The 15,117-nt window shown below is 47.4% G+C and overlaps 1 protein-coding gene and 1 long non-coding RNA gene across 2 annotated transcripts; both read right to left on the bottom strand.

Annotated features, from left to right (window-relative positions):
* Positions 1 to 68: 68 nt before the first annotated feature.
* LOC123164576 (DNA oxidative demethylase ALKBH2) lies at positions 69 to 3,701 on the bottom strand. Its single transcript, XM_044582107.1, has 6 exons — positions 3,400 to 3,701; positions 2,535 to 2,551; positions 2,019 to 2,345; positions 1,057 to 1,173; positions 714 to 906; positions 69 to 432 (listed from the first exon to the last, which is right to left on the bottom strand). Exons 1-6 carry the CDS (start codon positions 3,590 to 3,592, stop codon positions 236 to 238), a joined length of 1,044 nt encoding a protein of 347 aa, XP_044438042.1. The 5' UTR covers positions 3,593 to 3,701; the 3' UTR covers positions 69 to 235.
* A 739-nt stretch (positions 3,702 to 4,440) lies between these two features.
* On the bottom strand, positions 4,441 to 12,940 carry LOC123170392 (uncharacterized). Its single transcript, XR_006485199.1, has 5 exons — positions 12,758 to 12,940; positions 11,893 to 11,951; positions 11,261 to 11,356; positions 11,082 to 11,132; positions 4,441 to 4,821 (listed from the first exon to the last, which is right to left on the bottom strand). It is a non-coding gene; the product is annotated as an uncharacterized lncRNA (long non-coding RNA).
* Between the last annotated feature and the right edge of the window lie 2,177 nt (positions 12,941 to 15,117).

Raw genomic sequence — 15,117 nt, 5'->3', positions numbered from 1 at the left:
GTCGGTGCGCTTGCAATGTAGCAGGTTGCACATTTTTGCCGGTGCACTTGCGTGATCTTCATTTTTTTGAACCGGGCTGCTCCCATTTCCATTACTTTAAAACAAAGTTTGATAGAGATTACATGAGGTGGGAAGGGGGGATAAGAGTTCAAAGCATCACCAGGAAACCCACTACACACTGCACGCAATGGGCACAAGTGCAAAACTGGAGGGAGACCAAGCGAACCGGCCGTGATCATGGCAACACATGCCGGAAAGTTAGGTTGATCCTCGTCGAGGCCGCCCTCGCACGCTTGGGCACCGCGTGCTGCCAGTCCCGCTGGGTGTAGCCCCTCATCACGAGCAACGAGCCATGCTTCAGGAGGAACGAATGCTGCTGAGGGGCGCTGACCTTGAGCCGCTTCGGAGCCGTTTCCCCAGATTCACCAGCAGCTGGTGGATGAAGATCAGCATGAGTCAGTTTATTCCGGGCTACAAAGCCTATAGCTCTCTAGTTTTTTTTTGGACGGGATATAGCTCTCATCTACTCCCTCTGTAAACTACTCCCTCCGTCCCATAATATAAGAGCGTTTTTTACACTACATTAGTGTCAAAAACGCTCTTATATTGTGGGACGGAGGGAGTAATATAAGAGCGTTTAGATTACTAAAGTAGTGATCTAAACACTCTTATATTAGTTTACGGAGGAAGTAGTAGCAAGATGTGGCGAGTACCTTGTGATTTTGTATTGGCAGGCTTCTTCCTCAGCAAGAACTCACGTTCGCACCCGAATGTAACGGACGCGATCTCCGGGGTAGGTCCGTAGAGGGGTTCGTCATCGGCGTGCCATGACACGTAGTCTGAACCTCCCTTGTATCTGTTCAGCAGCAGGCTGTTAAAGTGGCTTCCTGGGAGGGCTTCATGGACCTAACCAATGTGTACGAGTCAGAAGACTACTGTGAAGGCTGAACGCTGAGAATACTCTCCAGATGTTACCTCTTAAATAAGGACAATTCCAACTGGTTTCTGCTGATTACAGGGTAGCAATGCAAGCAGTCACCTTGGCGCAGCTCTTACCTCTTTCAAGATATCCTTTAGCACTGGGAATTCATGCCAAGAATGCGGATGAGGCTGATGGCCGCTGTACCTCAAATCTGTTAGCCCTTCATCTGCCACATAGCAGGTATCTCTGGGCTGTAGGATAGCAAAAATGATCAGATACTTATATTAGAAGCCTCACGAGGGTTATATGACCAATGCGCTTCTTGTCAGTTGTCACTAGAGCGAATTCCGTTATTGAACCAATGGGGCTAGACGACTGGTAGCGGTAGGAGGAGCACATCAGACACTTTGTTAAGGTGGCACCAAGACAAGACACCATCACCATGGCACCATCAATGGTTAACTGACATTGTATACATGGTAGCTATGTTGCACTCCAGCGAGCAAATTAGATGAGCATCCAGCAATTATCTTCGGCTATCAGAACTTCGATATGGCGGAAAGAGTTTGACAAAATGTATCCTGACTGTTCTTTTGTATCCCAATTGTCCGTAGTCTAATTTTCGTTTCAGTGTCAGTCAAGCTTACAAGAATTACCATATGTCTACAGCCAGGGACAGAGTGATGCTCATTCTCTAAATGGTTTGGAAGTACCAAACCACAAGGTGCAATCAAACAACATGCCAAATATGTTAATCGTCCTACATAATTTAGCATCGGTGCGCTTTACATACTGTTGTACTGAGGTACTCCAGAAAGAAAACATAATTTGTTGTACTGCTTGCCCCAAACAACACACATTCACCACCCAAGCCATGGATAAGTGCAGACCCATACTGATGATCTAACCTACCATTTCAATATCCAGTTAATTGTTCTCCAAACTTAGATTTTTTTTCTCCTCCCCAAAATAACAGCACGGCTACCAATTTTGGAGGGAAGGATTAGGAACCAATGTTAAACGCAAGGGACCTAACTGTGACTGAACGAGGCGCAAGAAATGGGGGTAATAAGGGGGGCCTGAGAGGGGCGCCGACCTGGACAACGGAGCGGCCGAAGACGCGGATGGTGGGGCGCGTCCACGGGATGCGCTTGTTGAGGTGTTCGAACAGCTCCCACGCCCTCTCCCGCGCCATGAACCGCGGGATGTGCACCACCTCGCTCCCGCCGCCCAGGTCCGTCACCTCTCGCCGCGGCTCCGGCTTCCTCGCTTCTCCTTCTTCTCTCTTCCCCTCGCCGGGGCTGGGGCCGGGTCCGGGGTTCGGGCTGGGCTGGCCGAGCCGGAGCCGCGAGGCCATTGGCGATGCGGCGGGAAACGAAGCGGCGGTGGGCGGAGGGTCGGAGACGGTGGCAGGAAGAGGCGGCTAGCAGAAATGTGTAGGGGCCCAAAGAAGGCGGGTTTCATGAGTACGTAAACGTAGTATGGACAGGGAATTCTCAACAAGAAAAACGTAGTATGGTCACGGAATGCAGCTCCAGTAATCCAATTGTTTCAAGAAATGAAAACAACACGTTGCTTATAAGAAGCCAGAAAAGTTACATACTCCCTATACTTCACTAGAATCTTCTCCTGTTCAGAGGCCATCAAAAAGAAAATTAAGAGTTTCGTCATTGCATTCTCTTGGTGGCACCAAAACATGTGGAGTACATAATCAAGTTATAATAACAAACTAATTTGAATAACCAAGAATTTCACAATTCGCAAGAAGTTAACAAATTACGTCCAAACTAGTACGTATGTAATAATAACTAGTAATTAACACAACATGCTACCAGCCTACCACACAAAGGGCACAACAAATCAAACAAGTTAAGCAAATGATTCTAGACTGTCTACGATCTTGGAAGACTACCAACAGCTTGCACACGCACAATGCATGCAACGCAACGAGCATCTCATGCAAAGACCAGCACGGCGGTACCCACTACCAGAGCAGCGCCAACGGCGTGATAGCCACCGAAGGGCGCGCGCATGGGTGCGGCGCCGCTGGCCTTCCCGTCGCCGGCGTTTCCGCGGGGCGGCGTGCGCGTGGATCCTGATCCGGCCCCCGGCGTGGAGTTGAAGGACCCGCCGGGACACATGGCGGGGGCTTCCGTCGGGGAGGCGGGGCCGTTGTCCCTCTGCGCCATGACGCGCACGGTGAACCTCTGGCCGGCGTCGCAGTGGCCCGGCGCGCCGCTGATGAAGTAGAGGAAGCCGCTCCGCTCGAGCCGGAACCTCGCCTCGCCGCCCTCGAGGCGGAGCACCGGCCTGTCCGCGCCACAGCGCTTGTAGTCGTCGCGCGTCACCACCAGCACCGAGTCGTTCTTCTCGTACCTGAAATCTGCGAGCCAACGACACGTACGAACGAACGTTAGTCGCATCACATGTGGAAATGTAAGCACGGCCGCCGATGTACGTGCTTGGTCGATGCTTACGGAGGAAATCGCCGACGTGGAAGCGGTTCTTGGTGGCCCAGTGGTTGTAGGTCTCCTCGCCGGGCGCCGGCTGCCGCCAGCCCCTCTCGTCGCCGCCGACGGTGAACACCCGCGGCGACGACGACGACGACGCGGACACGGCGCCGGCGAGAAGGACGCAGGCAACGGCGGCCGAGAGCAGGAGGCCGGCCATGGCTTGCTTGCTCTATCGAGCGTCGCTGGCTGCCGGCTCTTCTTTCTAGTGTGTGCAGCGAGCGGGCGATTCGCTGTGATTGGGCTGGTGTCTCTCGTGAGCTCTGTCAAGCCGAGGAGGATCTTATATAGGGTCGGAGTCAGACGAGGAAGTGGCGCCGGTGGAGTACATGGGTGGGGCGGGGGACGGGCGGTTTCCCGAAGAGACGTGGCCGGCACGGGGGCCGTTGATGGTGGTGGAGGTGAGGATTTGGACGGTGTGGGATTGGCCGAGAGCGTGCGTGCATGCATGACTTGGTCAGAGTGGTCTGGGCGCGCGGCGGTTCGGTCCAAGGGGGGAGGGACGTGGGAGGGAGGAGCGTTGAGGGGTTTGACTGTTGGAAGTTTGCAGGAAGGGTCTGTCTACGTATCAGTCGACTGAAGTCTCGAATTGAACCCGCGCATGGTGGATTCACAATCCTCAGTGTCATGAACCTTCTCCATCTGATTCAATAAGGGGGAGCGGGTTGGTTACATCTACAACCCAAATGGAAACCAAGCCTTTCGTGGTTCAAAAACGCGGAATCCTCACCCATGCAGATTAGGCCTGTTGACCAGCTCTCCCTCTCCGGGACTGTATCCGACCTGGCTTCTGGGTTTTTTTCTTTATTTTCCTGTTTGTTTGTTTGTTTTGGCTGGGCTTTCTTAATTTGTTTGTTCTGATTGGGTCGGGCTGGCCTATGAAAATATTTTTTACCAACACATGTGAAAAAAGCTATTGGACAAACAAAAAGGAACAAAATAAAGCCCAGCAGATAGAGACAAGAAACTGTATGCTAAATTGAACGGTGCCGTCCATGGTTCATGGAGTTGATCACAGGAACTTATGGATGTTTTTTCAGCAAGTCAACTAGCAACTTACATAGACACCAAGTAGCTAGTTAACAAAATTCATGCATTAGCTATTTTAAAACTACAGCAAAAAGCATGGAGACAAGGCAACACAACAAGTTAAAGATCATGTTTTTCCTAGTTAACGTCCTGTATCAACTACTAAAACTCTAGAAAAAATATGAATATATTTAGAGGTTACAAACCAGTGTAGGCAAGCCCTCCGACACTTCCATGTACGTGATTTCTACATGATATCCTCCCTCTTCTGACTCTATATCTTCAACACACTGCTCTTTGCCTTTTGCATTTCTTTTGCTCAGGGTCGCATCCTTCGTCATCCATGTCAGTGTCTGTGCACTGTTGTATTCATAAATGTATATGATACATTAGTGTTGAAAACAAGTTAAAAATAGAGGGGGTAGGAGAAAGTATGACAAAGAAGCAGCTAAAATCGTGGCACTAGCTAGAAGAGAATTTCTACTACTAGTTTGTAAATCAGCATATCATGCCCGCCTGGTGCACTAGCGACACTATCTCTGAGATTGAACACATGCGCATTTAAAAAAATCTGAACAGAAAAAAAAACAATCTGAACATATATCCAGCAGCTACTAGTTGTGATCTCTGTTATGAAAAACATTCATCCCAACACACACACGCGTGCAAAGCCCAGGACTGGGTAGCCAGCTTTTACAAATGATTTGATGTTTGTTATCTCAAGCAGGGCACTGCCAAGCCTACAAAAAATCTGGCTAGCATAACAAAGACACCATCGTTGTCATTATAGTAAACAAAAACTGAACCTGGAACAGGCATACACATTGTCTCGACTCTACTTCACGAATATACAAACTTTAGTGATTGCTTGAGTTAAAAAAACAAGACAAAAAATATATAATCATTCCCCTGGGATCCCACAATGTCATCGCCCCTCAAACATCTCCCAAATCATGTCCACCCCTCCCCACTCCCCCAAGCAACTGATCTGCTGCTAGTATTTGAAAATGTAAGCATGCATCGACGCACAACGAAAAAAGTCACCAAAAATTACAGCCCCCGTCAGCACACATGACATCACATCCATGTTGACTGCAGAAAAAAAGAGGACTTAGTGCTACTGTAGTTAGCAAGTGTCCGTTTGAAAAAAGAGTGTTGTGGAAGCACATAAGGTTGATGCCAAGTTAAACTGAAGCAATACGCACCATGCAGATATATTTTGGTCCATTTTCATTCTTTAAACAAAAGCCTGCCTACCAAATACCACTGCTAACAATCCCTTTAATTCAGCTACAAACTCAACAAGACTATTCCTGGAAAAACTACTACACAGATTCAGAGAACTAAAAAAATGACAAACAAACACACATTCAGGTTAACTCAGGTGAAAAGAACTCTGCAAAATCCAGCTTCACCGGGGACCTCTCGACCTAAAAATAATCAAAAGAGGAACTATCTGTACTTAATGAACCCATCTCTAGCAGTACACTTGCAATTAGGATATTGGGACAACAAAATCAAAACGAAAGTAAGGTGCAGATCCAAAAAAACAATGCGTGAGCTTACTCTGAATAAACATCATGTGCTTACATGCGTCAGGTTTTGGATGGCCTCACCTGTGCGGCCCAGGAGCCGGCCCAGCCCAGCTGGCCGATGCCAGTCACCTCCCACCTCGCGCCAGAAGGACGCGAGGCGTGTGTTCGCCGCACGCCGGCACGCGCCCGCGCCACCTCCTGCTTTCCGCCGCTTCCCGACGCGGCTGTGAACGCCACGCACCTCCCCTCGACCCCCTCGCTCCTCTCCCTCACTCGCTGCTCTCTCCCGACCTCTTCCCCCTCCTCTGCTCCCTCTTCCTCTCCGCCCGAGCGGAGCTCGTCGACGCCGCTCGCCGTTGTCGTGGCCACTGAGCCCCCCTCGCCTAGCTAGGATGCCCAGCAGCTCCGACACCTCGCGCTACGCCTCTCCACCGAAAGAAGCCACTCCGGACGCCCTGCAACGACCGCATCGTCATCGTCTTCGAGCTTCGGCTGCCGGCAACCCCACCGTCGATTCGACGCCGTCCGTGCCTCCCCGAGCTCGCCGAGAAGCTCTTCGTGACCGCGGTGAGCCCCCGGTCATTTCCCCCTAACCCTGTCCCCGTTGGGTTGCCGTAGCACCATTCCCCACGAGCACCGAAGCTCGCCGCCGCCATTGCCAACGAGCTCCGTGCTCCTGAGCTCGGCCGCTCGCCCGAGCATCACCAGCGTGCTCGCCGCGCTCCTGTGAACCTGAAGCACCCACGGGTTCGCCCTGTCGTGCCCTGTAGCGCCTTCTCCGCCGTTGCCCGAGCTCCGGCCGCCGCCCAAGTGGTCGCCACCGTAGTTCCCGACCTCCCCTCGCCCAGCCGCCTGCTCCGTTGGATGCGGTGCACGTCCAGCAGCCCGTAGGGCCAAACGCCGAGCCCGATGGTCGCCGGAGGGCGTTTCCCGAGCCCCTCCGTCGCGTCTGTCGCCGCCGGCGCGTTTGACCTTTTGACCAGGGGTTTGACTTCCCCTAGGTCACTGACAAGTGGGCCCCGGCCCTGACTAGATTAGTTTAGGACTAATTAACCCTGCTGACACTGATAGTGGGCCCAATGGCTGTTAATTTGATTAGTTAGATTTAATTAACCCTGTTAGTTATTTGTGTCACTGACGTGTCGACCCCACTGGTCAGGTTTGACCTGGACCGGGTCAGTTGACCTACTGACGTCACAGTGACGTAGTGCTGACGCCATAACTCATTTTCTGGGTTAATTTTAATACAGGAAATTCCAGAAAATAGTATAAACTTCTAAAATTCATAGAAATTCAACCGTAGCTCCAAATCAAACAAGTTATATATGAAAAATTATCAGAAAAATGCAATCTATCCATCTGTATCATTTTCATGCATGTCAAACTAAGTTATACCTGCTGTATAGGTGAAAACATGATAATGCACTATTTGAATTCATAGTTGAATTTGAATTCGAACCTTGAGTTCAAATCAACCCAAACCTTTCTGTTGCTAGTTGCATTAGACCAAATCACGTCATATTGCCATGTCATGATCATGCATCATATTGTGCATTGCATTGATTGTGTTCTTCCTTGTTTGCCAGTGATTGTCCCCTCTCGAAATCAAAAGCTAGTCTCACCTCTAGCTGCTTAGGTTAGTACAACAATGGTCTCACCTTTTTTGCATGACTAATGTCGGACATGCAACTGTCCCCCTTCTCCTCGTCGCCCCCTCCTCCCGACAAAACAAAGGCGAGTTGCAACCAGGTTAGAAAACATGCAGATGTGGTTGGGGGCGTCGCTTGCAGTTACATGGCTAGCGTCAAACATGTAACTGCCCCCATCTCCCTGCCGCCCCTCTGACAAAACAATACCTAGTCACAGCCATGTTGGAAGACATGCAATTGCAATCGGGGGTGATGCTTGCAGTTGCATAACTAGTGTCCGACATGCAACTATCCCTCCTCTCACCGTCGTCCCCTCCAACAAAACCCAGTTGCAACCATGTTGGAAGACATGTAGTTGCAGTCGAGAGGCGTCACTTGCAGTTGCATGCTAGTGTCAGAGATGCAACTTACACATTCCATCAAAACAAAAAGGCCAGTTGCGACCACATTGGAAGGCATGCAACTTGCAGTTGCATAACTAGTGTCGGACATGCAACTATCCCTCCTCTCACTGTCGTCCCCTCCAACAAAACCCAGTTGCAACCATGTTGGAAGACATGTAATTGCAGTCGAGAGGCGACACTTGCAGTTGCATGCTAGTGTCAGAGATGCAACTTACACATTCCATCAAAACAAAAAAGCCAGTTGACCACATTGGAAGGCATGCAGTTGCAGTCCGGGGTTGACAATTGCAGTTGGATGCCTAGAATCGAACATGCAACTCCCACTTTCCCACAAAACAAAAAGACCAGTTGCGATCACGTTGGAGAGTTGCGGCCGGGGGGTAACAGTTGCAGTTGCATGCCTATTACTAGACATGCAACTACCCCCCCCAACTTGCAACTACCTCACCGACCGCCGCCCTCCGACAAAAACACAAGGCCAGTTGTGGTCGGTAGAGAGACATGCAAATGCAGTTGGGGCGACACTTGCAGTTGCAAGCCTACTGTCGGACATGCAATTGCAACCATGTTGGAAGGCATGCATTTGCAGTCGGGCTGACAATTGCTATTGCATGCCTACATGCAACTCCCACCTCCCCACAAACAAAAAGGACCAGTTGCAACCATGTTGCAAGGCATGCAGTAGCAGTCCATGGTGGCAATTGCAATTGGATGCCTAGAATCGTACATGCAACTCCCACCATCCCACAATACAAAAAGACTAGTTGCGACCATGTTGGGAGAGTTGCAGTCGGAGGTAATGTTGTAGTTGCATGCTTAGTACTCGAAACACAAGACTAGTTATGGTCAGTAGGGAGACATGCAAATGCAGTTGGGGGTGACACCTACAGTTGCAAGCCTACTGTTGAACATGCAGTTGCAACCATGTTGGAAAGCATGTAGTTGCATGCCTAATATTGGACATGCAACTCCCACCTTCCAACAAAACAAAACGACCAGTTGCAACCATGTTGGAAGGCATGCAGTTGCAGTCCGGTGGTGACAGTCGCAATTGCATGCCTAGTATCATACTTCAACTCCCACCTTCCCACAAACAAATAGACCAGTGGCGACCATGTTGGGAGATTTTAGGTGCAATCGGGGGTGACACTTGCAGTTGCATGCCTAGAACTAGACTTGCAACTACCTCACCCCCGCCGCCCTCCAACAAAAACGCAAGGCCGGTTCGGGTTGGTAGGGAGACATGCAAATGCAGTTGGGGGCAACACTTGCCGTTGAAAGCCTACTGTCGGACATGAAGTTGCAAACATGTTGGAAGGCATGCAAATGCGGGGTGGGGGTGACAATTGCAGTTGCATGCCTAGTATCAGACATGCAACTCCCACCTTCCAACAAAACAAAAGGACTAGTTGCAACCACTTTGAAAGGCATGCAGTTCGTAGTCGGGGGTGACGACTACAGTTGCATGCCTAGTATGACACATGCAACTCCCACTTTCCAACAAAACAAAAAGACTAGTTGCAACAACATTAGCAGTGGTGCAATTGCAGTTGCGGGTGACTGTTGCAGTTGCATGCCTAGCACTGCACTTGCAATTACCACCTCCCTCGACTTGCAACTACCTCACCTCCCCTCTCTCTTTCCCCCTCCAACAGAAACACAAAGCCAGTTGCATTCGGTAGGGAGACATGCAGTAATAGTTGGGCGCGACACCTATAGTTGCAAGCTACTATCGGACATGCGGTTGCAGTCATGGGTGACAGTTGCATGCCTAGTACCGGACATGCAACTCCCCCCCCCACTTGCAACTACGTCACCCCCTCTCTCCTCCGCCGCCCTACGACAAAAACACAGACATGCAATTACAGTTGGGCGTGAGACTTGTAGTTGCAAGCCAACTAACGAAATGCGGTTGTAGTCGGTGGTCACAGTTGTAGTTGCATGCCCAGTATCGGTCATGCAATTCCCCAAAAAAACTCGTTGCATCCCTTGTTGGAAGGCATGCAATTGCAGTTGGGGTGTGACCGTTGCAAGTGCATGCCTACTGCTGGACATGCAAATGCCCTCCCCCTCGGACTTCCAACTACCCCACTCCTCACCCTATGACAAGAAAGCCCTGGGAAAATACAACAAAACCCTACAAAAGCCCCTAGCTGTGGGTCGAGGGTTGAGTTGGCATTGGGTCGGGCCCCTAGGGGTGCAAGTGCAACTACAAAATCCCGAGGAAAAGCTCCCGGGTTGTGAGTCAAGCGTTGACTAGCAACTTGGGCACCTACAAAATCCTAGGAAAAAGCTCCCAAGATGTGAGTCAAAAGGTTGACTTGCAACTCAGGCTACTACAGAAAATGTATGAAAAAGCCCCTAGTTACGAGTCGAGGGGTGACTTGGAAATTGGGGGCAACTACAAAAACCTATGAAAAAATTCCTAGTTGTGAGTCAAGGGTTGACTTGCAACTAGGGCAGTTACAAAACCTATGAAAAAGCCTCCCTAGGAGCATGTCGATACTTGACATGCAACTAGGTCGGGGGCCTGGGGTGCAACTACAAAAGCCTACGAAAAAGCCTCAATTGTGAGTCAAGGGTTGACTTCCAACTGCCCCTCCCCCCTACAAACTATGAAAAAAGCCTAGTTGAGTGCCAATAGTTGACATGCAACTGGGAGCAGGGTCCTAGGGTGCAACTACAAAACTATGAAAAAGCCCCCAATTAAGAGTCGAGGGTTGACTTGTAAGACAAATATGAGTGTTCTATCAAACTATCATTCCTAAAAAAACCTCTCCAGGAAAAAGAATATAAAATGTGTATTATAACAAAAAATAGTAAAAAATATAACAAAAACAAGTAAAACAATTTCAGATTTTTACTTGAACTATACCGAAAACAAAAAAAAAGCTGAAAACTGGAAAACATGTACATCCATACTTGAAAAAATGCAGTTCAGAGTTACAAAAACTAAAAACCCTACAAAAAGCTTATAGTTCAGATTTTCAGTTTAGATTTGAATTATGTATTTGGTTTGCCACAAACGTCACCTTCGCTCCCATCATGTTGTTGAAACGGACCCTTTCATTGCATGGCACAACCTATTTTGGTTGAACACAAAAAAGCAAAGAACAAAAGTTAGGAGTGGTGTCATGACAAAGACTAATATAAAAAGAAACAAAAGATAAAAAATGAGAAAATATATTAAAAAAAGAAGCTAGTGAGTTACCCCTGCGTTTTTGAAGTGCTCCCATACATACATGCTGAAACCGCTTCCCTCGCTCTCATAGTTGCAATGGTTCAAACAAACTCCACAAGCCATCTCCTGTGCGCATAAAATAGAAGCAAAAAAGAAAATAATTAAATGGGTAACTCACTAACAGCACAAATATGAAAAAGTAAAAAACTGGATTCAGAAAAGCATAACTAGAAAATGAATGATTGCAAAATATCTAGATTTCAGCATTTATTCCTGTATGTTTATGACTGTGGTGTGAACCCAAATCCTGCTTACCAGATGCTAAGCGCCATTATTTATACACAACAAAAAAGAACTATTGTTGCCCCTAATTAATCTAATATAGCAGTGGTGACAAACTACTAGGGGCATGTGCCAGCAAATATCCCCGCTGTGTCGGCACTCAGCAGAAACAACAGCAAGATCAAGTTGTCAAAAAAAATGACTAGTAGAGGTTATATCCTAACAAAAGGTCAACTTAGGCACCCTAAAAACACATGCTCCTCCTGTATAGAAGCATGGAAGAACTAGCTTAATTAATATTTGTTCTCCTGCAAACGAAGTCTCCCTGATTTAATGACTCTCAAAAAGTCATAGCATAAAAATAGCAGTACTGGCAGTACTTTTGCTCAATACTATTCCAGATCTTCTCGGCCAAAGATCCTAATTAATCTCTAAGTACCTACAAAGCAAAAAAAAATATTAGTAGTACTCGTAGTACTAGTTCTGGTCCTACACATGTATAGATCAATCAGGTCAGCTCTAGTGCTGTTGAGCTTTTGCACCTGCACAAAACTGTAAAAAACCAGTACCACACCAGAAAAATGGGTTTCAGTACAAATCTGAAAATTTAAAAATCAACATGCCGTTGCTAGTGATGGGTTCAGTAATCATTATCTTGATTCCATAGAAAAAATTAGAGCATGGTACTGATTCTAGGGTTCAGCAAAATCTGAAAAACAAAAAAATGCTACTGCTAGAAAATACGTTCAGTAATCATTCTCTTTGACTCCTTAGAAAGATTTGAACATGCTACTGATTAATAGGGTTTCAGCAAAAATCTGAAAAAACAAAAAAATACAAGCCCACTCCTAGTGATAGGTTCAGTAATAATCTCTTGTTTCCAGAGAATGGTTTCAAAACAAGCTACTGATTAATAGGGTTTCAGCAAAATCTGAAAAAAAAACATGTCACTCCTAGTGATAGGTTCAGTATTAATCCTCTTGTTTCCAGAGAATGATTTCAACATGCTACTGATTGCACAAGGGTTTCGGCAATCTGAAAAAAATCAAACAAAAATGGACGCACTACATACCACTGCTTGAAGAAAAAGGACACGAAAAAAGGACTAAATCTGGGAGGGATTCCATGCTTCAAGCTACTAATCTAGACTTGATCCAAACAAAAAATGGAACCCAATCCCCTCAGATCTGAAGCAGAGCGCCAACAAATAAACAAAAAAATTGGAGGAAAGAGGGTAACACTTACTCCACTAGCAGCATCGCCCAGGCTCTCACTGGCCGTTCAAGAGCAAAGGCGATTTCTTTCGTTCCACCGCAGAGATCTTTGGCTTTTTGACAAAGAAAGAACAGAGAGATAGACGAAGAAACGGACTGATTACTGGCCACAGGGTGCTCTCGGCCGCCGCTTCCCATTCCATTTCTTTACTGCGGCCAAAAAAACAAGACAGTAAAAAAAAAGAACAAACAAACAAAAAGGCCCACCCGAGCACCTGTCCAGCCCACAAAAGGCAAGCGCGATGACGCTCCGACAAAAAAAAAAGAAAAATGGGCTGGTCGGCGCCTTATATAGGCCGAAACATAGGACAAAGCACCGAACACGAATCTTGGAACAACCAAAGCATCCAATGGCTAGCTCGTCGACTGAGATTTAGCAGTTCCGTTGCAGGAATGGCGTTGAACGATGGAACCCAGTCGGTGCAAGGGCCGTCGGTTCAGCTGGGCCTCAAAATTTTGCCGCGGGGTTAATGAAACGGGAACTTTGTAGTTGCTTTGAGAAGATTCAGAAAGAAATTACTAATGGATACAACTCGATTCTTCGATGATAGCACACTGTCGCTTTCAGTTTGGGGTGAAATGGCTAACTGTCACTAGTGCAGAACCGGGCTGTAGTCCCGGTTCGTAAGATCCTTTAGTGCCGGTTCTGGAACCGACACTAAAGGGTGGGGACTACAACCCTTTCCCTTTAGTCCCGGTTCAACACGAACCCAGGCCCGGCCCATAGGCGGGGCCATTGGGACGCCCGCCTTGGGCCCCCGGAAGGCAGGGGCCCAGGCCCAGGTATTATTTCCTAGGAAGGCCAGAAAAACAACGAGAGTAAAGAGGGCCTGTCAATCGTTCCCGTGCTTCTCGACTCCTCTTCCCCAAATCCTAGACTCCCACGACAGCGCCGCCGTTCCCGTGCGTCTCCAATTCCAAGATCGCCGCCGTCCATTAGTGGGGACTAAAGGCGCAAAGCGACTTCCCAATCAGCTCTCCTTCCTCCCTCAACGTTCTGCTCGTTCCCCATCAGCTAGACGTTGGAGACTTGGAGACGGTCTGTTCTTCTTTTCATCCTCCCCATAATCCCGTTCCTCCCCATGAATAGCTGTGCCCTCCGACGACTCCACATCTCTTCTTCTTATCTTCTTCTCATCAGACTTCAGTGGATCTAAGTGCAGATTAGGAGAACCGGTGAACTAGGGGGGGATTATTCAGTTCATGGTGTTGTGTTCTATTTGGTGCTGACTGCAACCTGTTGCGTATCTGCTGATCTGCCACCTACATCCACATCATCCAAATTTCAGGTGCTTTTGTTCCTGTTTTAATCATTTTATGCTGCTTGTTCTTGTTTAGTGACATCTCCTCCAGAAAGTATTATCCAGTAGTAACAAAAGGAAGAGGAAAAAACAAATAGATGAAGGTAAAATCCGTAAAAGGATCACATAATTTTCACAGCTAGTAGTTCTTCTAAAGATCCCCTGGTAACACAAATGATCTAAGTAGCAACCAGTTTTGATAGGAATTTTTGTTTTGCAGAACAAAATGAAGCCGCCATTCAAATTTAGGAATGTAAGCTTTTGTGTAAAACGAACTTTTGTCGGACTACATCAATTCATTACTATCATGGTGTAGTTCACTTGTTCGATAAATAAATTGTAGTGTCAGTTTGAGAATTCAAATTAAGATCATGATGCTATGCTATGTACTGGATATTACTTTGCTTTTGAAATAGAAAATATTTTGAGCTTTTGAGTAAACAAGGGCCCCTTATTGTTGTATTGACCCTAGGCCCCGTATATCTATGGGCCGACCCTGCACGAACCGGCACTAAAGGGCCACCACGTGGCACAAGCACGCGCCGGGGGCAGGGGCTTTTAGTCCAGGTTGGTTACACCAACCGGGACTAAAAGGTTTAGGGGTTTTGGGTTTATGATTTATTTTTTATTTAATTTTGTGTTTTCCATTTAATTCTTTTTCATTTGCTGGTATTTTATGATACTACATATTATACATGTTATGCATATATATAAATAGAATTTCTCGTAGAACCGCTCTCTATATATATAATATATATATATTATATATATATATATCATCGAATGTCTCGCACGACCATTCACACATACACATGTATATATACAATTTGGTATATACAAATTCTCCTACAATTTGCAGAGCATTACGTGGAGGCATTAGGTCTAGCTAGGTACGGGGTAATAATATTCTTCGTTGGGATCTATGACCTGGTCAAGCAAAAATCCCGATATTTCCTCTTGAATTGCTCGTACGCGATTCTCTGGTAGGAGCCTATCCCGCATCTCCTTCATCTTTAAAGAAGAGATCAAA

The sequence above is a fragment of the Triticum aestivum genome, chromosome 7D (assembly GCF_018294505.1).
Source record: "Triticum aestivum cultivar Chinese Spring chromosome 7D, IWGSC CS RefSeq v2.1, whole genome shotgun sequence".
Classification (NCBI taxonomy): Eukaryota; Viridiplantae; Streptophyta; class Magnoliopsida; order Poales; family Poaceae; genus Triticum; species Triticum aestivum.
Note: the sequence above shows the minus strand (reverse complement) of the source record. Positions and strands in the feature narration are given on the sequence as shown.